Genomic DNA, 27,459 nt, shown 5'->3' on the forward strand with positions numbered 1-27,459 from the left:
TACTCATCAACAGACCTTGCTGGGTGAGATCATTGGAGCGCCTGTTCACTGTGTGGGCCCACCTACGTTTAAGAACAGAACGTTGTCTCCGACCTTTTCGGTACAAAGTTCAGAACCCTTACCCATCGGAGTTCATCAGATATGTAATTAGCAATTTTTTTTTATTGTAAGTTGCTTCAAAAGAAGGATTTTTTTTTATTTGGGTTCTATATTATTTAGAAAGTTTCTCTTTGTTTTTAATTTAATTTATGTAATTGGTTTTATTTACTTTACAAATAAATGTTTCTATTCGAGCCAGTGTTTATTTTGTTTCTTTTAGTTAAGCTTTCGGACAAGGAGACAAAATCGAATTGAGGTGGCTTATGACAAAGAGTAATGGTGATTTGATGGAATTTATTTTTATCCTCCAATTTTGGTTGGGATGTCAGCTGTATAGACTGTCTAGAGGATGAGACCGAGGATATTACCTTGAGGAGCTCCAGTGGACTGAAACAAAAATTAGAAAATGTGACTCTGATTGTTTCTTCCCTGGATCCTTCATATGTGTGTCATGATTATATAAATCTTCTCCCTTTCTAAGTAATAGAAAAAAGAAGACAATAGTTAACAATTTTGAGATAAGAAAGATTTTATGATGGTGTAATTGAAGATATAATTTGTAGTTAGAAGGAATAATTATACAACACCATTAGAAATATACACAGCATTTATTCATTACATATTTTACAAGAATAAAATAATGATATATTAAAAAATTTACAATAGTAGGACCAATCCTTAAAGTCCTATAAAAGAAAGAAAAAAAATAGGACAGAAAACAACGTAAGTTTAAAATAATCTTGTAATTAAAATAAATACAACAGAACTAAGTAGTAAAAAAAAAAAAAAAAGAGAAAAGAAACAAAACAATAAATATACACATTTCCACTCTTATAACTTGCTCGAAGAACCACTTATGAACCAGCCTAACCTTGAAATTCATAATCAAGAGTAACTTTTTTCTTTCCTGAAATGAAGTACTGTGTACATCTTAGGTTTTTTTTTTCAACATAAAGGTAGGACAAGCAGCAATGAGTATTTTTCGAGCTAAGTGGGGGATTCTACATGTCTATCATGTTTCCATGAGATATGGTAATATTAAGATTTAAGCAGTTCCTGGGTCATAATATTTAGACTCCTTCTGCTTGCGCACTGCTTGGACACACTTGGCCATGATTGCAGATGCTCTGCTGATGGGATCTGTCATATAATAGTCTTCCAGGTCTTTATACTTCACTTCTAATGGTTCAAAGCTTAACTTATTACAGAGTTCCTAAAAATTAAAATTTATACAATATTACAATATAGCATGATTAATTATATTAGTATTTTCATTTATTCCATTAATGACTAACCTTCGACAGTTCTGTAGCTTGATCATAGAAATTTGCTTCTTCTGCTTCTCCATACCTAGTCAGATTGGGTGATACTTGTTCTAATCTCCCTCTAATTTCATTAAGAGTGTCATAAGGAAGTTTTTGACCAACTACCTGTAAATTATAAAACTATATATAGTTTTTAAACCAAGATAAGACATCAATTTACCACAGAGAAATATCAAAAAGCTTAAAAAATATTGTAAAAACTACATAAAAGAAATTTTCCGAAGTATAACGATGACTACTACAAATAAAATAAGCTTGTAATATCAATATTGAATTAAATGAACTTTAATATCAACTAGGTCTTATCCTCATTGAAATATTGTGACAAACGATAGTAGTCATGACAATAGACTAAATGAAGGTTAGCCAACAAAGTAGAAGTTGTGCAGAAGGTGTAGGACCATTTCGACAAGAAGAAAGACTTAATTAATATAAACCAGATACAAGTTTATGAACAGTATTAAATGTTAAAAATAGTTATGATTTAAATTATCTTAGGTATCTGACAGGCAAAATAATTATAATTTTTAATTTTTTTTTTTTCGTTGCACCCTCCTCTCCATCACTTATTTCTATTTTAATTGGTTGACGAACCACCAACTATATGAAAAAAAAAGTGGAATTCACTCACTCTGATTTGTAAACAGCTGTTGCCTAGAGCTTTTATAACAAACATGTAGTCATTTTTTTGGTACCCTAATATTCTTGTAAATTAATGACGCAACAGAAAAAAATTAATAAGACCTTTTTTTCTTTGAAGAATATTTGCTTATATTTTCATCAAAGTCATTTTTTTAAACAATAAATTGTGAGATAATAGTAAAAACAACTAAAAAAAGGTATCTTCTTTTACTTTCCCTCCCCCCGTTGTTCACTTATGTTCAGTAATAAAATTATGCCACACTAATACATAAAGACATTGAACAAGCTTGAACGCTTGTCTAAAATTTCATATTTATAAAAAAAAAAAAATGAAGAAAAAAAAAGCACTTCTGTTTGATACCTCAGAAATAGCCCTGATAATTTTCCAGTCCTCTCTCGCCATACCAGGTGGGCTGACAGCAACAAGAGTTTGTTGAGCTCGACCCTCAGTATTAACATAAGTTGCCTGTTTTTCTGTATAAGCTGCCCCTGGTAGAACAATGTCAGCCATTGAAGCTCCACTGTCACCGTGACTTCCTAAATAGTTCATACCAAAAACAATGAAATTATCAGACTTCAAAAAAAATACTTAGTAACACAGTCAAATATCCAAAAGATATTTAGCACAGTTCTTCCTTAAGGTGTCCTTATGAAAATATTAAAAATAATAGAATTTTTTTAGTTTTAATTTTTTTCAAATATATCATAATCTATTTGCCGACAAATATTTTTCATAGAAAATCAAATAACATTATGGTATAACAGAGAAATAAGAGTTTTATAGATGAAAATTAGTTTCTTACAATTTTGTCAATATTCTAATAGACAATCAAGATTTTATTTTTATTTTATAATCCACAACTCAAGTAAAAGTCAAAAACTAAAACAACTCAAGTCAAAAGGAAAAACACTTTTGTAAAACAGCACTAATAAAAAATAAAAAAATAAGATTTTTAATTTTAAAAATAGGACACATTCATTTTGGAATATATAAAAATGATTTTCAATTTATAAGTGACATATGTTTACAAATTAGTAATAAGGTAAAGAAAAAAAAGAAATAAAAAGATTAACTAAGAAATTTTAGCTTCATCTCAAAAACATTTAGATCAGTAAATGTTAATAAATTAGTGAAGTGAATATATATATTTAAATACTGATTTTTGTTTATGCACATGTGCCATGTTTTTAATTATGTATGTAATAATTGAATATAAATGGAAGGTGCAATATAATAAACTTTGTTGATTGTATAATTATTGATTGTAAACATTTTTATTTATAAAACTTTATAATGGGCAGAGGAGCCCAAAACATTGTTCAGATTTTATAAAGAATGAAGAAGTGGATAAAGGGTATAAAATAAATTCATGAAAATAAATATAATAAAGTTTTAACAAATAAAATCCTTTGGAACTTAAGTTGTAGGATTATAACTGATTTTTTATATTTAAAGTATGAAAATTAATAATTTCAGACAAAAAAAAAAATAAATAAATAAATAAGCATCACTTAATTAACTAGTCAGAAAATTAGTTTTTAACAATTTTGTCAATAATCTAATGGACAATCAAGATTTTATTATATAAATATATGAAATGTAATATCCTCTTTTTGAGTAAATGTATAAAATGTTGTATGTATAAAGGGTTTTTATTTTATGTATCGCTTCAATATTGTTCATATGCTTTATTAAACCAAAAAACAAGCTAACCAATTTTCATTAGTAAAATATGCAGTTACAAAAGATATCGTTTAAAGCCAATATTCCAGGGTATGACCTTTCAAAATTCTGTAGAATTGTGGCTATATTGAGCAGATTCAAATAATTTAAAAACTTTATTCAACTTCCCATCATAATTGTAGTTACAGTCAATTTAAGAAAAACAGAAGTTCAGAATAAGTATTAAAATAAATCATAAGAAAAAACTCAAAACCGTAATGCTATAATCGATGTTGAGAACGAACTCGTATAGAAGGGGAAGGAAGAGAGCTTGGTTTTTGATCATTAGCTGCTTAGGTACGGGTGGGGAATGATGTTTCCTGGATGAGGAGGTCCTCATCATCTTTTGTCTAGATCAAGAGAGGCATCTTGAAAAATAAGACATCGAAGAGTCACCCAAGAAGAAAATGGGACTCTTTGTTTTGGATCGCCAATGAATGAGATGAGTGAAAACTTTTAGAGGACAAATGCTTTGTTAACAGTCAGTATTTTTTATCTGAAAGATTGTTTACAGCAAGTGTTAGTTGAAAAAGAAAACCATCTATCATCATAGAAGATTGTATAAATTGGTTAGTTTCGCTCTACCTAAAATTAAATACATTTATAAAAGTAGATATTAATTTAATTAAGTGTTACTGGTAAAAAAGTTCTGTTCTGATTGCCCAGAAACCCCCTCCCTCCCTGAGATCAAGAGTCTATAATACTATATATAATACAATAAAAATTCTAAGAATTTTATTTAATATTTAATCTTTTTATTTGACCTTGTCATCTTCATAAATATATCTAAGATATGACAATAAGTAAAAAACTATATATAAAATTCCATTTATTTTACTTTAAATAATTTTTGAATATTACAATATATATTATATTTGATACCGTTTTTCAATTTCAGGCGCTTTTTAAATATTGTTCTATCTTAAAGTCTCTCCTTCCCATTTTAAGCTAATATTTCAAAAGTGATATAGGGCTGTCGCTCTCCGGGTTTTAGCGGGGCGGTCCGGTAGAGAAGGATTGCCTTTTTTTGTGTTATGATCTCCTCTTGTGAGATTGTGACATTTTGTTCATCGACCAACCTACTCGCTATAAGTCTGTTTGAAAAGTCAGATAAGTAAGGCTACCAAGGAGAGTGAGAGTGGAGGGTTTGATGCCGTTTTTCAATTTCAGGCACTTTTTAAATATTGCTCGATTAAACTACCTTAAAGTCACTTCTTCCCGTTTTAAGCTAATATTTCAAAAGTAATATAGGGTCGTCGCTTTCTGGGGGTTTAGCGGGGTGGGTCCGGCGGGGAAGAATAGACTTTTTTTAGTGTTATGATCTCCTCTTGTGAGATTGTGACATTTTGTTCATCGACCAACCTACTCGCTATAATTGACTGTTTAAAAAGTCAGATAAGTAAGGTTACCAAGGAGGGCGGGAGTGGAGGGTTTGATGCCATTTTTCAATTTCAGCCGTTTTTCTCCTTCCCGTTTTAAACAAATATATATATATAAATTTTTTTTTCAGTAGATTGTAAAACTCCAACTAATAATTTTTTCTCTGCCATTTGTATTGACATCAATGGTAATCGTGACTGTATAGGGATTGTTTTGGTACAAACTTACATAATTTAAATAGCAGTCCTGTTATATCTCTATAGCAGAAAAATATTATAAATAAAAATAATACAACACTGCTAAAAAATTTGTTTATACAAAACTAAACTGAACATTATTAAACTATGTAATTACCCAGATATATTATAGTAGTTGAATCATCTAGGTCATCCCGGCTGATGACACTTTCATCAGCTCCTAACAAAAACAGGACTTTAGGAGAATCTTCCTTCAAAGACTCAACTCCAGCCTTATAGCCAAGATCCAATGCAGCAACCTATACAACAAGCACTTACATTAATAAGAACATTGTAAATTATGTTAATCATCATGATGTCAGCCAAAACAGGTAATTAAGCGATTCTTTATAAAAGCTAGTCCTAAAGAAATAATCTTTTGGGATTCCTGGAAATTGAATCTGTGGGCCATTAAGCACTAGGTCATTACAAAAGTCTGTGCATAAGGTTTATTTAAATTTCAGCATGAAATGTACACATTAAAATTACTTTTTAAAATACAAACCAGAATGGAAAAACCTATACTTAGACAGCACAACATCAGAACGTCTAGTATAAGATTAGATCAAGTTAGCACGTGCAGTTCAGGAAATAGTCAATTGCATTGGGAACTGCAAATAGAATCAATAGATGACTTCATCTAAAAACGGTTCATAAAATTCCATTCCTAGTTCCTAATAGTTAAGGGAGCAGTAACTTACAACTTGGGAAATCCAACCACATCCCGAAGTCTGAAGCCCAGGCTGCTGCAGGGCATCCTGTTATAAATTCCATATTTATCTGTTTTTATTATTGTCATTACTATTTTATTTATTTTTTCCTTTTGTCTTTTTCTCAAATTAACCCCCACCCCACTAGAAGTTAGTGTTTATTTTATTAAATCTATAAATTTCATTGTTTTCGTTATCAACTTTTCTTTTTCTCCCTCCTAAGGAATTATTATTTATTTTTATATAGGAAGATGGTCAGGGTTGCGGTCAAAGGAGAAACAAAACTAGTTTAAAACTATTTTATTCTAGTTTACAGCTAACTAGCTCTTCACCCATTTGCTTTGAACAGCCCTGATGAAGCACTACAAAGTGGGGTGGAAAATAAATAGTTGTAAACAATTTTTGTTTCTCCTTTGACCGCAACCCTGACCATCTTCCTATATATCAATTATTACGGTCAACTATATATACATATATTATTTATTTTATTTTACTTTTTATTTATACATATATTTTTTATAATACATCATTATTAGTCACTATTTTTCAATATTTATAGTGTTGCAAATAGTTAGGGGTGTCTTTTGCATGAGAGTATACCTCCCACCCCCATAATCAATTGTTAAACAAAAAAAAACTAATCATTATATAAACCATATAAGGCCCACTAGGGCCCTGTTTCATAGTACAAACTAATACTATTAGTCTTATAGATTTATCTTAATTCAATTACACAGACTTGTACGATAGTAAATTGTACTTTAGTGTTTTTTAATGCCTGTAATATCATTAATAGTCATCCCTATCATGAAAAAAATAAGTATTAGTATTATTACCACACTAGTTTCTACACTTGTACTATGAACTAACTATTAGCTTTAATTATGAAACAGGGCCCTGGTCGATCTGGTATTGAATAAAAATATGAATGAAAATATACACAGGTCGACATAAACGCAATTTTGTCATTTTATTTAAAATTATGCTTCCTTTAAAGCATAATTAAAGCATAAGCTACCCATCATCACTTGCTGTGTTACTTACCTGTACTTGTACTTGTAACATCGTTGTGTTTTCACATCCCACCTAAAGTTCACTTTATGTTGATTAGGTATAAACCAAGCTATTGCTTTTTTATATTCCTCCGAATAGCATGTATTCATTCAAGAATTGTGAAGTATTTGAGGGTGGAAATTTTTTATGAGATCGCATTAATTACTCACAATGAATCATTTGAAATTACATATAGCCAGATAACAGCCTTTAAAGGCTATTCATCTTATGAAATACCTATCTATAGTTCTAGTGGGCTAGCTTTACTGTTTTTTCTATCTCAAATTTATTTTATACACTAACTTCATCATTTCCAACTTTGTCTGGACTCTCTCTCAAAAGAAAGCATACTTTTTATACAACACATTCACTTAAATTGGAGTTTATTTTTTCACTTAGGTATAAATTAGTCCTTTGGGCCAAAATTATTTAATTGTTCAATACAACACCATACAAATATGATAAAAGAGAAGAATGCAATATGTATAAATGTGATTTTTAAGAATCCATAAGAGAGTAAATACTAGTAGTCACAAAAGTTTGATTTTTAATGATGATTAGTTGAATTTAAGCAAATATGGTTATGGACAATTGTGAATAACATTTAATTTATTATAGATAAGTTAAATAGCTTACCTGAGATGCCACTTGCTGCAAGATATTAAGAACTTTCCAGTCACTTCCAGCCTAAAACAAAACATCAATTTTTAGCAAAATAAATCAATAAGAATCCTTACTTCCTATAAAATAATTTTATCTTAAGAAACAGCCATACCTTACTAGACAAGTGCTTGGCCATTTGCTGCACCTTACCGAGAATAGCAACTCCATCTTTTCGTTCCAACTGCTGGGAGCCCAAAATAATCAGTGGTTTTTTGGCATTTAGCAACTTCTTAGCAAACGGGTGCTTTCCGCTTAGAACTTCCTCAATGACTTTTGGGTCATCTCCAAGGTGCTGCAAAATGTTGATATTCAGGAGAATGTTATAATTAAGACTTTTAAAATACATTAGAGTAAAGACAATCTGAATTTCTGTGATACGAAAATACATTTAATCCCAAACCAAAATTAGATTAAATTCTTTAAAATAATAAAGAACTAAGGTTAAAATAAAGCCGAAGTGATCTGAAATAATAAAATTATTTTTCAGAAAATTCCAAGCTAAACTATATATTGAACTTCATACAAATAATACAATACAAAAAGTAATAAAATATACTACCTCTAAGCTTTGATATCATCTCAACTAAAACAGTATCAAAGCAAGAATTAGGATTAATACATTTGAATAGAGGAATATTTTTATGTAGTTTTTAGTGGTGTAAAACATCACTGGTCATCTACTCCATTAATTTCTTATTGTTTATTATTTTTTTAAATTTAATGTATATATATATTATTACTATTATTATTATTATTTTATAGGCACAACAGACCATGGGAAGCCTAAGTCCTCATGTGATGTATTTACCAATATTAGGAGGTAATATTCCCAGTATTAGGATATACATCGGGCGTTTCTTGACGTGACTTTTTCGCAGGGTGGATTTGCCACTCCCACGCCTATTTTTTGTGAGTGCCATCCATTGGCTAACGGGCCTCACAAATGCCCGGGGGAGGATGTCAGTGAGTTTTGCATTATTTTGTGCTTGAAAAAAGCCCGGGTGGGACCAAGATTTGAACCGACAACCTGTGGATTGATAGACTGGCACATTACCATGCTGCTACCGCTTTTATGGCCAGAGGTACCTCAGGCTTAATATCTTTTTTAATAATTTTTATTTTTATGTAATGGCGAATTTGTCTAAAGAGGTAACTGGTTGTAGAAATATGTCTTATAAGTTCCATGTAATCATGAACACACAGCAAACATTTAGTTATCAAAAAAGTTATAAATACAACAAATGAAGATAATTGTCTCATTAATTCCTTTAAATTTAGACTGTCATCACATAGTGAAATTAATATAATAATTAGCTTAAATTAAAATTAAAAAAACAAAACAGCAATGTTGAAAATAATTATTTATACTTACATCATAAGAATAAGTAAGATTAACACAAGGCCCAATAAGACCGACTTCAAGTTCATTATGTACCCAACTCTTTCGGATTCTGGAATTAACTAAAGGTGCTTCAAATCTTGGATTAGTACCGACAAGAAGAATAACATCAGCTTCTTCGATACCTATAAAAAATAAACTCCATTTATAATATTATATAATTTTACATTTATATTTAGCCATATCACAAACTCATATAAATATGGCATTATTCTGGATATGTAAAATTCAAATAAAATAAAGGCAAAGTAAAAAAAAATAAACTTAAAGATACCATATAGCTAAACAAGACTGTTATGGTTTAATATTGTTTTCAAGAAAATCAATCTTGGTATCAGAAATTCAACTTTATTTATAATAATGATACCGGTATTGTTATTGCTATAGGAAGGGAGAACTAGTGGGCCTTTTTGCTACCCTCTGATAGCAACCTAGAAGTTTGAACCAGAGTGCGAGAGTCAAGATTCCATTATACTAGGCTAACCCTAGTGGTAATAGAAACCACCACAGGCAATTCAGGACTTTAATCCATAGTACTGGTCCATCATGGACACAGTAATTATGATGAAAAAACAAAACAAAAAAAATGCTTAAATGAGATCATACAATTGTAACATTCAATACCATATCTGGAGATGGAAGATATAACAATAACATTGTGAATTGCATTGACAATGATACCGATTGAAGTAGGTACATGATTCTGATACTGGAGAAAGTCCAGGTGGTGGTTAATAAAGGAACAAAATAGTAAAAAACTATTTATTAGCAGCCAAACTGATTAAGAACTTTGTTAATAATAATTATAATTATTATATTATTAATTTATATTAATAAGTAGTTTTACGCCATTTTCATAATTTTCATGACCGCCATCTGGACCATCTTCCAATAAGAAAAAAGTTTATAATCCTAGAACTGACAATTTTTAATTAGATATTATGTTTAGAAGATCAAGGGACAAATTTGGTTCCAGGCTGTAATTTTATAATCAAATTTGTGTTCAGGCATAATGGATTAAAATGTCGATTTGATTTTGATGGAAGTTTTGTGAATTGTGCAAGTTAGTACCTAAATGGCCTCATATAAATTTAATCAAATTTCCTCTACTACTTTTGTTTATGCATCCGCAAATATATTTTCCTTGTTGGCAAGTTAGGGACTAGAGTAAAAATGATCCAGTATTGATTTTATCAAATACCATTAAATTTGGTAAAGTGTTAACACTCCTATTCAACTTAATTCATACATTTGCCTTCCCCTTAAATCAACTAACAAATAAAAAATAATCGAAGAATTTAAAAAATGTTTTAAATTTTAGAAACTTCAAAAAAGAAATAAAATTCAACTAATGACGAACTTGGAACCATATAAGTACCACCATAAGCACAATATATATATATGGAATCACAATACATTCTAAATATTTTAAAGTAAATATAAAAAATTTAACTTCTTCTCTAATATGATGGTACTATTCTATTTTAATAATTTTCTTTTTGTTCCATTATTTTCACATTGCTTTTATTAAACCTACAGATTATTAGATTGGTTATAAATTTAATAAGAAGTAAATAGAATTTACATACAAAATAATCAAAGAAACATAATACTTACCAGTTATTTTGCTATTGAGCAGATAAGAGGATCTGAGATCAGCACCAGCTCCTTCTTCTGGGAAACCTCGCTCGGTGAAAACTGATTCACTACCTACCTTGTTAAGAAGATCTTTCAGTGCAATCAAAGCTTCAGCATCTGCCTGCCCGCCAGCAATAGCTGCTATGTCACATCCAGCACTTCTAATTGCCTAATACAAAACAGTAATTTACTTTAACAGATGAAAAATGAATGGTTTAAAAATTAGGAATGAAATTGGTAAACTTAGTAAACCTGATAGTAGTTAAGGACTAACTTCATGAAATATAATCAATATAATATAAACACTTAAAATATCAGATCAAAATTGGATATTTCTCCCTAATGTAAGTGATATTAATTAAGGATAAGAGTCCTGTGGTAGCAAAGTAAAATAACAAAAGTAGTGTACACAGGATACAATTTTAATTAATTACAAAATATATAAAATATGGATATTTTAATAGACAATATAACAAAAGGTACAGTAAAAAAAGCTGTAATAAATTTCAAAAAGCAATATTTCATCAATAAACAAATGAGTTTATTTTATAAAATGTTGAAATAATTTCAGTCTAGTGATCTGTGATAGTGAAATGTCGATGGTAAAGAATAAAATAAATTAATAAGTTTCAAAACATCAAGGCCAGATTCGAACCAGTGTTGCTTCTGAATTGAGGTCCTAAGATGAGGTCTTAACACTATCAACCACCACAGCCTTAAATAACTACAGATTACAAAATGATGAAAGTAAAAATAAAAAGTACTAACCTTAGCGGTACAAGAAAGAGCATCTTCCCATTCAACAGGCAATAATTCTCCCTCAGGACCTTTCAACATCGGAGTAATCAGCCTTTGCCTTTTAAGGCCATCATATGAAAAGCGAGCTTTGTCAGACAGCCACTCTTCATTTACTTCCTGAAATTGAGACCGGAATTGAGATAAAAATTTCACTGAGATTCTTGAATTTCTTTTTTAAAGAAACCAAATAGATTAAACTAATTTTTTTAAATAACGAAATTTCAGGTTGGTTTTTAAATTTCAGGTGCTTTTTAGATATTGCTCAATTAAACTATCTTAAAGTCTCCTTTTCCCATTATAAGCAAATATTTCAAAAGTGATATAGGACTATCACTCCCTGGGGGTCTTAGTGGAGCAGGTACAGCCGGGAAGGATAGCCTTTTTGTGTTATGACTTCTTCTCGTGAGATTGTGACATGTCGTACATCGATCAACCTACTCGCTATAATTGTCTTTTTGAAAAGTCAGATAATTAAGGCTACCACAAAGGGCGGGAGTGGAGGCACTTTATAAATATTGCTCTATTTAACTATCTTAAAGTCTCCTCTTCCCGTTTTAATCAAATATTTCAAGAGCTTTTAAATATTATAACCTATTCCATATTTTTCACTGTACAACCATTAGGGACAATTGTCCCATACTCGTGCACCTAAAATCCTAAAATTAAGTTAATCTTATCATCTATGTAATATATGTATATTTAAAATTCTTGTAATTCTATTTACTACACATTTGTCATATTTTCAATTTCCTTACTGAAACCATGTCATCAATATAATCGTAGTTTAAAATTGTTTTACATTACATTATTTGATTTATTCTCTTCCACTATTTGTGCATTCATCTATCTCTGTAGCACAGAACAATGCTCTACATTAGACATTACCTCTTTGGACCATATCAACATGTCCAATATGCTGTTTTATTATCTCTCTATTGATATGTCCAATTTTAATCTATTGTGTAATTTAAGTTAAAATTTATGATTTTTTAAGATTGGACCATTTTATTCTCACATATTTTGCCAGATTTTTCAATATTTATATGGCTGATCTATTTATTATATCGGCATTATGTGCATTTAAATGTTTTTTGTTAGTTTTATACTTTACCGTTTCTTTAGTGTTTTAGGTTAAATGAATTGCTTTTTTTTTTCTTTTTTTTTCTGACCTTTATTGAAAATATGTAGATAACAATATTAATATATACATGTATATAAATATATATATAATGGTGCCCTTCCTTTTCCATATGACATTATAAGGGGTTGGGCTAGGTCCGCTGAGGGCGGGGGTTACAATTTTGGCCCAGGAGCCGCTGGCTTCCTTTTTGCTTCCAAAAACCTTCTGCTTTTATTGTTTTGTGTCATGTCTATTATTGTGGGATTTTGGAAGTTAAAATTATGGCTTAAGAGTTGGTTAAGTGGAGCCCCAAAGCTCAACTCCCTAAGTTCATGTAGGCCTTATTAAAGTCATATAAATGAGTCTTTTGTAATTAGTTGGAAGCAGTAAATATTTCTTTAGTAAATGTTGCTATAGTCAGAAGTGATGAGCAGTTTCCTGTCTTTTCAGCCGTGTATGAGGTTTCCATAACCAATTTTAAAAGTTGTTTTTTATCCGCATTATAAACATAACTATATAATTAAAATCTATAAACTGAATGATTTCTAAGAGTAACATGATAACAGATTATAAAATAATCATGGTACTATTGTTACCTCATTAAGACGAGGAAGAACACGCATTACTTCACCAGTCCTAGTACTAACAATAATATTTGATCCTACAGCATCCATAACATCAACGCTCTCAGTCTTTCTTGTCTCCCAAGGCCTGGCAGTGAAAGCATAAGGTTTTGATGTTAGAGCTCCCACTGGGCAAAGGTCGATAACATTTCCAGAAAGTTCTGACAAGAAGAATTTTTCCACATATGTGCCGATCTATAGTAAACAAAAATCATCAGGTTTGATAAAAGACTATGTTAAAGAGTTCAATATGATTATGATTTTAAGTAGGTAATGAATTTATTAAGATAAATGAAAACCTTTTTATTTTAGAGGGAAATTAAAAAAAAAAAAAATGTTTTTAAATATTTTTCCATCAATAAATTCATTATTTATGAAGATACCTTTGGGAATGACTTCTTCTAAAAATAATTTTTATTTGTGACTCAATAATTTTCCATAGAGAAAAACATTTTTTATTTAACAACAGATTTTTTCTTGACATTCTACATTTGCTTTTTTTTTTTTTCCAAATCACATTACAAATCTTTTAATGTAAGTCCAACCAACAACATAACTCCTTTCACAATACCTTATGATATGGTAGATATTGAAGACTCAAATATCTGATATAAATGTTGAAACAAGATTATAAAATTTAAAATAAGTTTAATAAATTAAATTGTCCAAGATAATCAGATCAATTTTTAAACCTATTCTAACTAATTTAAAAGGTTTAAATAATTTTCAATGAATAACCTGCATATCTGAACCACGCCCTGTGGTTCCTAGATCATCAATGCCAGCAACTTCTGATGCAAACCTGATACATCTTGTACAATGAATACACCTTGTCATAACAGTCTTTATTAGGGGACCAACATCTTTATCTTCCACAGCTCTGAAAAACAATATAAATATATAAATTGAACAATATTATTTGTTTGAAGAGAAGATGGATGAGGGAGGGGTCAGTCAAGAAAACTAATAAGTTTTACTTCTTAGAGTCCTTCACTGGCTGCACACCCATCCATCTTCTCATATAATATCCATGGTCAACAACTAATGTATCATTATTATATGATTAATAATAACACTCTATGATTCTAAGAGCTGATTAGGGTCATAGGTTTTGAGTTGGTAGAAAGAATCAAATGGTCATAACAATCGTAAAATTATATAGTTCTCAGTTTATAAAGATTTGTATCAGCTACCCTAAACACCCTCAAAGATGGCCTATAAAGTTTAGCTGAAATTAGTTGTGCCTAATAAACAATAGAAAGTTGTTATTTTAATAACCTTTATTTCATTATGCTTTTATTTACATGCATAATCCATATTTCCCAGAAAATGTTTTCCTAATTTTTCTTTCTGGTCTCCAATAAGAGACTTGACAGCTGTGCATGTTGGGGCATGTATTCTAGAGTGCCCCCAATTCAGAAAGGGGTTCAATTCCCACCTGGGACAAATAATATTTATTTTTCGGCAGTCCCAAGATATTGATCTTGATACTTCCACCCAGGTTAGTATGTGGCTGCTACATCTCCCACTAATTATGAGTGCCAATATTCTCCAACATACAATTCCTTTAGGCTCATTTCCATCCTCAATGCTAATTAAATGTTCAAACCATTTGAATCTTGAAACCAAATCATGCCATGAGGATGTTTATAATTTGATTTAATTGTAATCTGAACATTATACATTTCTAGGACTAGAATTGTTTTTTTGTTTTGTTTTTTTGCGAAAATTTATAATTTTTCAAGAACAATTAATTGCTAACCAGCTGGGATGAAAAATAAGAATAATAATAATAAATAAGTTGGAACAATGATATTTCTAAGCACTGAGGTGAGATTAAAGATACAGAAAGATGCAAATAAATTCAAATTCATTCAATGGAACTGAAAACATGACAAATAATAATCAATAATTTTATTTCTTCAAAATTATAATTTATACCCAAATATAACCCATATATGTAGCCCATAAATATAGCCCAAAATGTACAAGAATGGGAGAATGAATATAGAATCGAAGGGTGGAGGACAGTCTTTTATAACTTGCTAAGAAGTGTATAATCTTAATATTCGTTTAATAATACTTATTCGTAGCAAAAGTTTAAGCCCATTGCATAGTTCATACCTTTTTCCTGAGAACTGAATGTCAGTAAATCTTGATCTATCAGAACCAAAAGCCATGCTCTGGTCCTGAAGATCACATTCACCACCTTGGTCACAAATAGGACAATCAAGCGGGTGATTGACTAGGAGGAATTCCATGACACCTTCTCTTGCTTTTTTGGTCATATCGGAATTAGTTTTGATCCTCCAACCTTTCATGACTGGCATTGCGCAAGCAGCAACAGGCTAACAATAAAACAAGTTATGAACAGAAAATGATAAAACACCTGCATATAACAAATTACTTTTGCAAATACAAACCTTAGGAGATTTTTCAACTTCAACAAGACACATTCTGCAATTTCCTGCAACTGCAAGACGCTCATGGTAACAAAACCGTGGAATTTCTACACCAACCATTGCCGCAGCCTGAAAGGTACAGTTTGTAATGATAAATTACTCTATCTGCATCAAGTTTATAAAAAAATATTATTATGAATGACTTATAGTCATTAATTTATTAGCAGAATATTAATTAAAAAATTTGAAAAATGTTTAATAAAGCATCTTAAATAAAAAATTAAAACATTTTAAAACATCATCAAGAGAAACATTTTCACATAAAAAATAATTTCTAATTGTTAAAATATCAGGAATAAATAATTAAGACCAATTGCTTAGATTCGTAAAGCTTAAATTCATAATTATACAGGGTGTTTCAGAGTTAAATGTCCTAACTGAAAACATAAATTAGGGATATCAAAACAAGAAAAAATTCCCTATGAAAGTTAATGCTTTGTTCAAGAGATATTCACCTCTAAACATTTTTATTGTCATGAATTATTTCGGTTGTAATAAAAAAATTAATAAGTGTTAGAACCTCTTTTTAAATAAACTGTAGTTCAATGTGATTACCTTAGGTATTAAGAGAGGATCAGCATCTTTCTCCTACAGCAGCACTGGATATGTGCTATTGTTTCACAAGTTTAAATTATCCTTCTTCTTAACAAATTAAGGTTGTTGACAGGACTTTTAGAGATATTTTGTTCAATGTCACCTCTAACAAAAAATTCAGTGGTGTCAGATCTGTAGAACACGACAATAACACATACTAGTTCTGTTCGTCCACTGTTGCTGAGGAAGAAAGATGCTGAGTCTCTCAATGCTCAAGAGAGCCACTTTGAACATTTAATATAAATATTAATGTTTACATTTCATTAATAAAGTAGTTGGAACATATATTAATTTATTAAAACATAAATAATTCATCATCATGAAAATGTTTAGAGGTCAGTATCTCCTATACAAAGTGTTAATAAATATACCTTCATACAGAATATTTTTCTTGTTTTAGATCCTTAATCCAAATGTTCAGTTAGGACAATTAACCCTGAAATACCCTGGACATTAGATTATGATTCATTAAGAACATATATGATATAAATGACTAAATATGTATTAAAACAAAAAGCTTTTTCGAATACTCTAGTCGAGGAAATTCATCACTTTTTTTTTTTATTGCAACATACCAAATGGGTTCATTCAAGATTAATATAGAATATTGGGAACTAAGTATTAAAGAAAGCAATAAGAGAAAACTTAAGATGAAACCATATCGTTGGTATAATGACAAAATAGTTTTACCAAACATTTCTGAGAACAGTGTTAAATTTTGGTTGTAGATATAAGGAAGTAGCTAGTTACCGATTTCAATATAAGTCAAGGGATAAGTTTGTACTTTTAAATAGCGGTTCCACAAATTCAGTTAGGTCTTAATGTCTTTGTGAAAATGATAGAAAACTATACAAAATATACAGACATGCTACTTTGACTTTGCACAAATGATATGTCATGGGAATTGTAAATAAACTTTAAATTATACAAATATCTTTTTACTTTTTAAACCATTAAACTTTTTAAGTAAACCACTTTATTAAAAAAAATAAACTGAAATTAATCATCATTGCTTAACAAAATGCAATCTGAAAGAAATCAATAACACTCAGATACCAACATTGTTTTAAAGGCTTTTGATGAAACAATTTCTTTATTGATTTCAAAACTGGTTTGATATTCAATAGCCAATACATAGAATTATGCAATGACTTATAAATATTTGGATAAATGATCAATTAATGTCAGAGATTTTTTTTTTTAAAACACATCAACATTTCATAAAAATTTACAAGCCTAGTAACCTTAAAATGCAACAAATTTTTGGCTTAAAAACCTGTTATTCTTGACTTTCTCAATTATGTTACTTTAGTAACCACTAAATACAAAGATTTCTTCATACCAAGTAATAACCGTATATTTTATAATTCGTGCCATATCCATCCAAAATTCCCTATCCATCGCTATACATAAAGCCTCCCGAGGTTCCTTAATATAAAATTTGTCCTCTAGCCATTTCAACAATCATCTGCATATATGTGACTAGGTCAAAGTTAGAATGGTTAAGTCGATTGATGTTGATTTAGAAAATCTGGTAGTTTTACCAGGATTTTGTGAGGAATTCTTAGCTACCAACTGTGCAGGGACTAATTAAATATTGATATAATGTTTGATTAAAGGTAATTAATTGAACAGTAATATTGTCCAAATATAATTTTTTAAATTTATTTTTAACATTTTAAAATGACTCGCACCAATTTGCAAGTTAATAATTACAACTTTGGATACTGATAAACTCTGATTTTAGTCCCCTCAAATATAGAATAACTAATGTACTTCTGAATGTGAATAACGTTACTCTTTTCACACAATATGTCTCGGAATGAATAAAATTTTTCTTAGTCAAGCTTAATGGATGAAAACTAAACACCATTTACTAACCTGAAGGACTGTGGTTCCTGGTTCCACCATAACACTTTTACCATCGATAAACACTTCAATTTTTTCAGGGGCTTTAGCCAGAGTGGTGCTCCCCCTCTTGGGGGAACACACAGCTTTGACAGCATTGGGTAGGGCTTTCGAAAGAGGTACACGAAGCATTTTTAGTCTAAACTTGCTTCTGAAAACACATAATGACGTTCATTTCTCACTAATAAATCAGAGGTAATATATTTAGAAGTAGAAATTGAAAAAAAAAATGCCACTTTAAAAAAAAAATTATTATCTAACAGACATATTTAATACGGAAAATTATTATCATTTAAATGTTGTAATAGTAAAATATGAATTAATAAAGAAATCTTTAAAAAGTAAGGTAACAGTTTCAAATAATACTATAAGAATAATGCACCAAACCTTTACGGATTCAAAACTTTCAAAACTTTGTATTAACGGTACACTATCGAATTAAACAGATCATCTCGATTTGAAACATCTCTAAAATTTATTTTTTACCTAAAACCATGGAACTGTAGAAACGAAAAAAGTTTTCTTAGGTTAGTTCCCAAATATCAGCTGAAGTGACAGAGGGCGCTCCTCGAGTGTGACGTCGGCGCTCCTGCCATCCTCTTCCCTTTTGGATTTTAAGCTCGGAGTTGGTTACCCGATTTCTCTCAGTAAATTCCAAGAAAAATGACTGTCAGCGACCTCAAGACTGACCAAGGTGTAAAGGAGTTCGATGCATACATCGCAGATAGGAGTTACGTTGAAGGGTAAAATTAGATGGTATTTTATAGATGGATAATTTCACTAGACAATACCACGTGTATTACCTTCTACACCGCTAGACATATAATATTATCATTTTTTTAAATAACAAGAATTACTCAAAATATTCCCATTCTATGATAAAGGAACATTTGCCTAACTTATCACTTATACCCTCAGTTGCTTTTGTCTACATTGCCTTAGATTATTGCTTCCAAAAATTTTTTTTTTATCATAAACAACCAGTGTGTATTTTGATAAGTAAATGTTGAAATAAGTTGTTACTATATGTTGAGGTCCTATGAACTCCTAATTTTAGAAGAACTGGCAAGTTTTCACTCTTATGCGTCTATATTTCTATTTATTTTGCATTATTTTCTCTTTAAAATGTTTAAATATTTGTACACCTGTTGTGAATTCTTATTAATGCTGATATATGTTAGTTTTTTTCTAGTCTATATTATATCATCTATAATTATTTGGAGATGACAATTGAATTTAATCAAATTATACATTGCTTTATCTTAAGCTCGTTTAGATAATATAAGTAGTTTCTTAAACTGAAACACTGAAAAGTTTTATCATGTTTTAGATTTTTTCATTTAGTTGCTTATGTCTCTATTCTCTTGAATGAAGTTAGATTTATTGACGATTTTATTTGTTGTAACTACTTCCAAAAAATCAAATATTATATATTTATAAAGTATTCTTTTATTTTTTGGTTTTGTAGAAATTTATGGTAACCATACCTGTAATCAAAATCTCCCAATCAAACCAGATGTTGGGAATTCCATCTTGATTTTTTCTTATGACTATTAAGTTTATTAGTTATGTGTTTAATTTAGTCATGGATTCAGTTTTAGGCACTTCATTTGATAAAATAATATTTTATTTTGTATATACTTATTATTTATATATATATGAAATGAATTGCACTATTATTTGATAACTTCTCTTAAAAAATTGTTAGTTGTCCATATGTTTTATAAGTTGGGGGTTTAATTTAACTTTATTTGCTAAACTTTTGGGATTGATCGAGTTTCAAATTAATAAATGTGTATTCTTGTTTATCTTAAGGTAGGGATTACATGATTTGCTTCAAATGAAATAATTCATTTTAATTAGGGGAAGGTGTATCATTGGTAAAGAACCTTTTATTTTTAAAAAGAAGTTATACTGGTACTGCAACTACTTACCCTTTAAATGAGCAGTATTTTATTGCCTATCTTATTTTTTATATTTTAGTCATTCCTATTTTGGTTTGTATAAAAAAAATGAAATTGTGATTCTTACCACATTGGTGTATCTATGGACCTGTGCAGAAAATGCAGATGGAAAAAGTTTCATTTGATGTTAGTGGTCCAACATCTTAGAGCAGCATTCTGGGACACTTGATTCAGAAACTTAAATTCATAAATTTACATAGACCTTTTACTTTGGCCAGGATAGGTTACAAAATATCTTCTAGCTGGTTTCTAAATAATTTAGCCATCTATTGTTAAAAATAACAACGTAAATCTTTAATAATTTTTTTATATTTATATATTATTATTTTAATCGTAGGTATGTTCCATCCCAGGCAGATCTTGCAGTGCTAGAAGGTTTTTCCAAGCCTCCTAGTGATCAAACACCTCATGCCAAAAGATGGTACAACCACATTTCCTCATTCTCCGATGCAGAGAGAAAGAAATTACCTGGTGTGAAAAAAGCACCTACCGGCTTCAGTGTCAAAGGTGGATCATCTGATGCTTGTCCTCTTCCAGCCAAATCTGCCCCCGCAAAACCTGCACCTGCAGATGACGATGATGTTGATCTGTTTGGTTCAGATGATGAAGAGGTGACTTTTTATTAGATTTTTTAGGAGTATTTATTTTCTAACTAATAAATAACTCATTGTTAGGAAAAAAAGAAAGATTTAATTGATTTTACTAGATATTAAATGGATATATAAAGTCACTAATCAGGAAACATATAAAACATCAGATACACTATAATAGCACTATATAATCAGATACACTATAATAACAACTCAAGAAAATAGATTGAACCAGCTAATGAATTTATACCTGAGTTATATAAATGAATCAACTGTAAAACAATGATGAAGAACATTATTTATTAAAGAAATTAGGTTTTACATAATTTTTAAGAAGGTGTAAATAGTTGTAACAGTGACAAATCAATTACATATCAACTCAGCTCGTCCCAGCTCATTTCTTGTTTGTAACTATTTAATTGCTCATGTTTTATGTTTTTCCGTTAAAATTGCCTTTCATTTCAAACTTTTCTTCCCAATATTTAATCATTAAATATTTTTATGAGAGATAGTTGACCGTGGATGATAAATGAGGAGAAGATGGTTGGGGGTGCGGTCAATGAAACACAAATAATTAAAAAAAAAAAAAAATTAGTCATACTTATTTGTGTTTCATTGACCGCACCCCCAACCATCTTCTCCTCATTAAATATTTTGTTAACTGAAATTCTGTAATATATGTACGGGTTGGAACGCTCAGACAAACATTTATTTACATAAAAATAAAATCAGATATTAAAGATAAATACAAGATTAAAAAATTATGGTTTTCAATTTTATTGAGGTTGATATCGCAAGTTATTAATTGGAACAATCTCTGGTTTATATGCGGATACAAACTGAATTAAATAAACTATACCTTACCAACCATAACAATTATTCACAATAGATTTCCTTTAGCACTGTCTTTTATATCAGGGATGTTAATTAACACTTAACTTGTCCATGACAACACTATTTCCACTTTCACAAAAATAAAACTCTTAATAGTCTCTCCAACACTGGGACTTTACTCAGTGCCTTATATCTGCTACCTGCTTCTGTTCTAAGGAACCTTCTCCTTCTGTCACCTAACTTAAGATAGTCTTTGTCTGCCCTTAAGGTCCTTTGTTCCTTTGTCTCCCTACTCTCACTTCCACAGCCTTCTTGGCTCACTTAAACTATCCTCTATTGTGTGATCCACTACAATTTTGATATGTTTGTAGACTTAGTTTTAATTTTATAATGCAAATTTAACCCTGTCATTTTTTTTCTGGTATTTCCAAATGTCAAGAAAATTCCATATACTATATAAAAAATGTCTGTCAAGTACATGGATCATTATAGCTTCTTCACTATTACTATCTTTTTTTATCCCATTATTTTCTTTTCTGAATTTTTCAAAATTTCTATTGTGTTTGTTATTACCCATATTTTAAAGTTAATGATTTGTCGTTTGAGAATGAAATGTATAGGAAAAAACGTGGTTAATACATAGATGTTAGAAATTAGTTTTTCACATGGTAATTAAAGAAATTTGATAAAATTTATACCAGACCATATTTTCACTAATCCCCAAATTTGTCCAATTTAGAGCTAAATTGTGCCACTTTTGAAAAATAGGCATGTCAAGGAAAAATATTTTTTGCCTTATACAAGCGAAAGTAAAGGGTATTATTTGATAAGATTGATACTGTATCATTTTCCTATTGATCTATAATTTTTTTTTTCCACATTTCGGTCTTATTGGTTGAGCCATTTTTTGAGTATAGGTGTACTGAAGAAAATATGTTAACAGATGCTTAAGCTAAAGTAGTGGATGAAATTTAACAAAATCGACCTGTGACCCACTAGATACTAATCCACACAATCCTCCAAAATTCTATTGAAATTGATGGATTATGCTTAAACACAATAAAGACACACATATATGTGCAGAAATAAATCTATTCCTTTAGGTCTGAATGAAAAATGTGAGTGAGAATTTATGATTTTGTGGGCATAATTTTTTTCATTTCCTGCATGAGTAAGCTTTCCTGTCTTCGGTGTTGAAGAAGTTTTTTAAATATTTTTCTTTAAAGAATCTTAGATCAAAACTAATTGTAGATTACTTATTAATTGTAAATATTTTAATGTTACTTAGATGAGTAATATATATATATGGATTTATTATTAGGATGCTGAAGCTGCCAAAATCCGAGAGGAGAGATTAAAAGCATATTCTGAAAAGAAATCCAAGAAACCTGCCCTTATTGCCAAGTCATCTGTATTACTTGATGTCAAACCTTGGGACGATGAGACTGATATGGCTGAAATGGAGAAGAACGTCAGAACTATTGAAATGGACGGTCTTGTATGGGGAGCTTGTAAGTAGTTCAAATTCCTAATTTTGAGGAAAATAGGTTATAAGTTGCAATATAAAGATGCCTCTACACTTGTGCCGAACAATGACAAATTTGACAAACATAAAGAGATTATAATTATAAATTTATTACGAGATATTCTTAATTCTGATATAAAGAAAATAATAACAAACAAACTTGGGAATATACATAACAATAAATTAAGTAGATAGTTGTTGATACTAAAAGAACATAAAATATAACATATTAGAGTTATGAATTATATAAAGCAAATGTGTATTATAAAAAGCAAAGTTATTAAACATCATACAGTGCTCATGTAAATAAATAAATAAACATGATGAAAGATGCAGGAGAAAATGTAAATAATGAGTAATCAAAATTAACATAATAAATTCAATTGGTCATTTACATTTTCTTCTGCACCTTTCTTTATGTTTATTTCTTTATTTACCTGAGCACTCTCTGGTTTTTACTAACTTTTTTATCATTCGTTTTGTATAAGTCTTATTTCTGCAATATTATATTTTATCTTCTATTAGGATCAACAACTTAACTTATTGCTGTGCAATTTCTAAGTTTGTTATATTTTATTAGTATTTTTCTCTGTAGCGAGGTTGTTATCTCGTTTTGTTTTTAAGGCCTGAAATTCAGTTCGGAACATCGGCACAAATAAATAAGTTTTACTTATTTGTATATCATTACTGAAGGCACCCCCCACCATCTCATAAATAAACATAGTTTTTCATTTAAAGTGTTAAGTTTATATTTTGATGCTAGTTTCTTGTAGTTCTTATAAAATCTCTTTCATGCATAATATTGATTACATAGATCTTGTACCCTAACTCTTTTTGGCTTGATTTCAAATAAGATATCAGTACATTTCAGTATATGCATTAAACCTTCAGCTTTTGAAGTTATGATCTGCCTATCAAACTTTATTGAATTTATTAGTAAAAAATTGGTTATAGAATCCTGGAATTTTAATGTATTACATTCTATTGAACTATTCAATTTTTTAATGGCTTCTTCTATGAAGTTTTCTAAAATAATAAAATTGTTGATATCTCAAATGACGGTACTACATATTGCAGTTTTCCTGCTTAATCCTTGAGATAAAAATTATCAAGAATGTTTATGAATTTACTGCACTAAAATTTTCTAAACAAGTTTTTAAATTTTGATATAAAGGATATTTAAGTAAAGTTATTTCAAAATACGTAGAAATATAAGTGATTGAGAGCTAATTTTAATTTACTTTAACTAAGTTGTCTGTATGACATACCACATGAAATTTGTTTGTGTTTATTAACTTTATTAAAAGTTACTAGTTGTTTAGGATTTCATTAATATGATCTTCATGATCTGATCCTGTCTAATAATGGTCTTGAAAAATTGATTATTGTATTTAAATTTATAATTTTTACCTGTACTTTTGAGATAATTGTTACCTGGTTTAGACAGCTTTTTTAAGCTATTGTGTTAATTGTAAAATTTGGATTTTATTTACAAAACTCAAAATATTTTATCCCTACTTTTTTCAAAAGGTTAAATAAAAACCAGAATTGGTGTTTACTTAGGCCCTTAATCAACTTGTGTTACTAAGTAGGTGCTTGAGTTATGAGTAATGTCACCTTAAGAAAAAAGAAATTGAGGAACATGCTAAAAATCATCCTAGCTAGGGGCTTAGCCTTATGTTCATTTATTTTTTCTTCTTTTTTAAAAAAAAAATGCCAATACAGAATTTTTTCTTACATGATTTAAATTTATTTTTCTTTTATTGTGAATTCAACAGATTAAGAACTATGAACTGTATATAATATGTATTTTATGTTTCATTCCTTCAGAGTTATTAATATTTTTATCATTTCTTTCAGCCAAACTAGTCCCTCTGGCATATGGTATCAAAAAACTGCAAATAATGTGCGTTGTAGAAGATGAAAAAGTTTCTATTGATGAATTAGTAGAAAAAATACAAGAATTCGAGGACTTCGTGCAATCAGTTGACATTGCAGCTTTTAACAAAATCTAATTTATTTTTTCAATAAATATAAAGTGTTAATAATTGTCTTTTAATTGATGCCTTAAAAAAAATTATTATAACGGTAATACTGTTAACTGCCAACTTTTTTTTTATACAAAAAATAAAAGAAAAAATGAGGCATCAATTTTTAAGATTATATGGAAATATTTATATGGTCTAATAAAAATGATTATATAATATCTGTATTTGTTCATTCCTTTCACAATTATTTCTTATGTTTTATTTATTTAAATTGCCAGTTTATTTACGTGCGGTGGTATATAACATAATTTGTAAAGATTAGGAAGTCTGTTTTAAAATTCATTATTATAAGTGGATTTTTAAAATTTATAGTTTTTATTTTACTCCACAGTTAAACCATATTTTTGATAATAAAAAAAATATCAATTTCTATTTAATGAAGTAATAGTTGTATTACCCATTATAAAAATTATAATAGAGAATGCAATATCAGTTTTTTTTTTTAACATTGATTAATTACATCTTTTATAGGGGTTTGTTTGATTTATTAAATTTTGTTTGTCTTGGTGATTTAAGTTTTAACTTAAATTTTGCTAATAATGACTTACCAAATCAATTGATATAAAAAATATATATATATTGATTGTGTCCTGTTAAAATACTTTATTTTAAGATATTTCTTTTTTATGAACTAGGCTGATCAAGTTGAAGAATGAGATAACCTCCATTCACATGGTAAAAAAAATAATATTAAATGTCATATCTTCATTATATGCAAAATACCTATAATTTATTTTTAATAATATCTTAGGTAAGGTGTTCAAAATAAATAGGGTTGAACAGGTGGAGCACTCTTTAGGGGCATAACTTCTTCTCAATGTTTGGTTATAAAGTTCCTATTTTTTACTAAGCTGTTAAAAAAATACATAGTTTGTTTTTTATGTTTTTAACAATTTACCTTCAATTTTAAGTGTTAGACCAGTTGTGTTAGGTGTTAAATTAAAGTTTAGAAGTGTGTGTAGGTGTTGGCAAAGGACAAATGACAAGAATCAAGGCATAAAATACACATGTAAGGTTATAATAGCTTCATCTGTGCATGTATTATCAGTGTTTGTCATTGTTAGATTAGTGAATGGTTGTTTTCACAGTTGCCAATTTTTATTTTTTTATGTTTCTGAGGGCAAAATTATGAAAAATAGTGTATTTTTAAGTGTGAAATAATATTTCAACATTTGTATTTGGAGGCAGTGTTATCATTGTTTTTATTTAAAATAGATACATTTTACAGAATTTAGAGTTGTATTTATTTTTTGGCCTGTTGATTTAAAAAAGAACTATACTATAAATTAAAACACTAGTTGAATATGTTGAAGCTTGTAGCCACTAGTTACTAAGTACATTATTAAATTTGAGAGTTAACAGATTTTGGCTTTTCATAGTCTTGGCTAATTGAACAGTATCTTAATTACAACAGAACTATACTAATTAAGTAAAGTGATAAGAAAATAAGAAGGTAATTATGTGATAGCGGCTTAAGCAAGCGGCGAGGAGGTTTCAGGGAGGTTATGGCATGAGCTACACGTGCTAAGACAATATGTAAATGAGCTGTGCTGCCATTGGTTAATTTGCATTAAGGGTAATTGCCTGCTTAGCCCTACTAGTTAGTAATCAAGGCAGTAGGTAGCAGCGCTGTAGTTCAAGGCTATTGATTTTTTTTCGATTTAGTTAACAAACTTCTCAATAGATGGCATTCGTTGTGACTTTGGCAGTGTCTTGAAATGGAGGAGGAATTCTGAGGTGAAAGAGGAACTCACTTTTATCCCATTGTGATAATTTGTTATTTCGAAAATGGTTGATGAAATGCGAAAAAAATTATAATTTTGTTTTAGGTTGATATAAAAATATTTGAATATACCCAAATTTTTCAAAAACCAATATTTTAGTATCTAAATTTATTTCATCTATTCAAAAAAAAAAAAGTATGTAGTCTTATATAATAAATACAATTTTAAATTAAAGATATCAATTTGAAGAATCAGAAATGAAACATACTTGTTTAAACAATTTGTACCTATTTGAACTCGACTTAAAGGAATTTCATCATTCATAAATAATGAAATAGACTTCATCTAGGAAATTTTTTTATTGTTTATTAGTTTCATCTCTTACTGCAAATAACTTTTAA

At 29.3% G+C, this 27,459-nt stretch overlaps 2 protein-coding genes across 3 annotated transcripts; one reads left to right on the forward strand and one right to left on the reverse strand.

The window, feature by feature from the left end:
- Positions 1-1,030: 1,030 nt before the first annotated feature.
- On the reverse strand, positions 1,031-18,997 carry ND-75 (NADH dehydrogenase (ubiquinone) 75 kDa subunit). 2 transcript variants are annotated; one of them, XM_014437046.2, is made up of 15 exons: positions 18,860-18,997; positions 18,347-18,524; positions 15,833-15,940; positions 15,534-15,757; positions 14,148-14,289; positions 13,383-13,604; positions 11,637-11,783; positions 10,848-11,037; positions 9,204-9,355; positions 7,944-8,123; positions 7,805-7,855; positions 5,524-5,665; positions 2,428-2,603; positions 1,395-1,529; positions 1,031-1,312 (listed from the first exon to the last, which is right to left on the reverse strand). In XM_014437046.2, exons 2-15 carry the CDS (start codon positions 18,503-18,505, stop codon positions 1,145-1,147), a joined length of 2,196 nt encoding a protein of 731 aa, XP_014292532.1. In that variant the 5' UTR covers positions 18,506-18,524; positions 18,860-18,997; the 3' UTR covers positions 1,031-1,144. The 2 variants fall into 2 exon arrangements, with proteins under 2 accessions (XP_014292532.1, XP_014292533.1); XM_014437047.2 differs by having other exon boundaries at positions 18,761-18,901.
- eEF1beta (elongation factor 1-beta) lies at positions 18,951-25,492 on the forward strand. Its single transcript, XM_014437049.3, has 4 exons — positions 18,951-19,116; positions 20,675-20,948; positions 23,083-23,272; positions 25,147-25,492. Exons 1-4 carry the CDS (start codon positions 19,037-19,039, stop codon positions 25,299-25,301), a joined length of 699 nt encoding a protein of 232 aa, XP_014292535.1. The 5' UTR covers positions 18,951-19,036; the 3' UTR covers positions 25,302-25,492.
- Positions 25,493-27,459: the final 1,967 nt, after the last annotated feature.

This window comes from Halyomorpha halys, unplaced genomic scaffold (genome assembly GCF_000696795.3).
Source record: "Halyomorpha halys isolate HHAL.00 unplaced genomic scaffold, Hhal_1.1 Scaffold2238.1, whole genome shotgun sequence".
NCBI classification, from domain to species: Eukaryota; Metazoa; Arthropoda; class Insecta; order Hemiptera; family Pentatomidae; genus Halyomorpha; species Halyomorpha halys.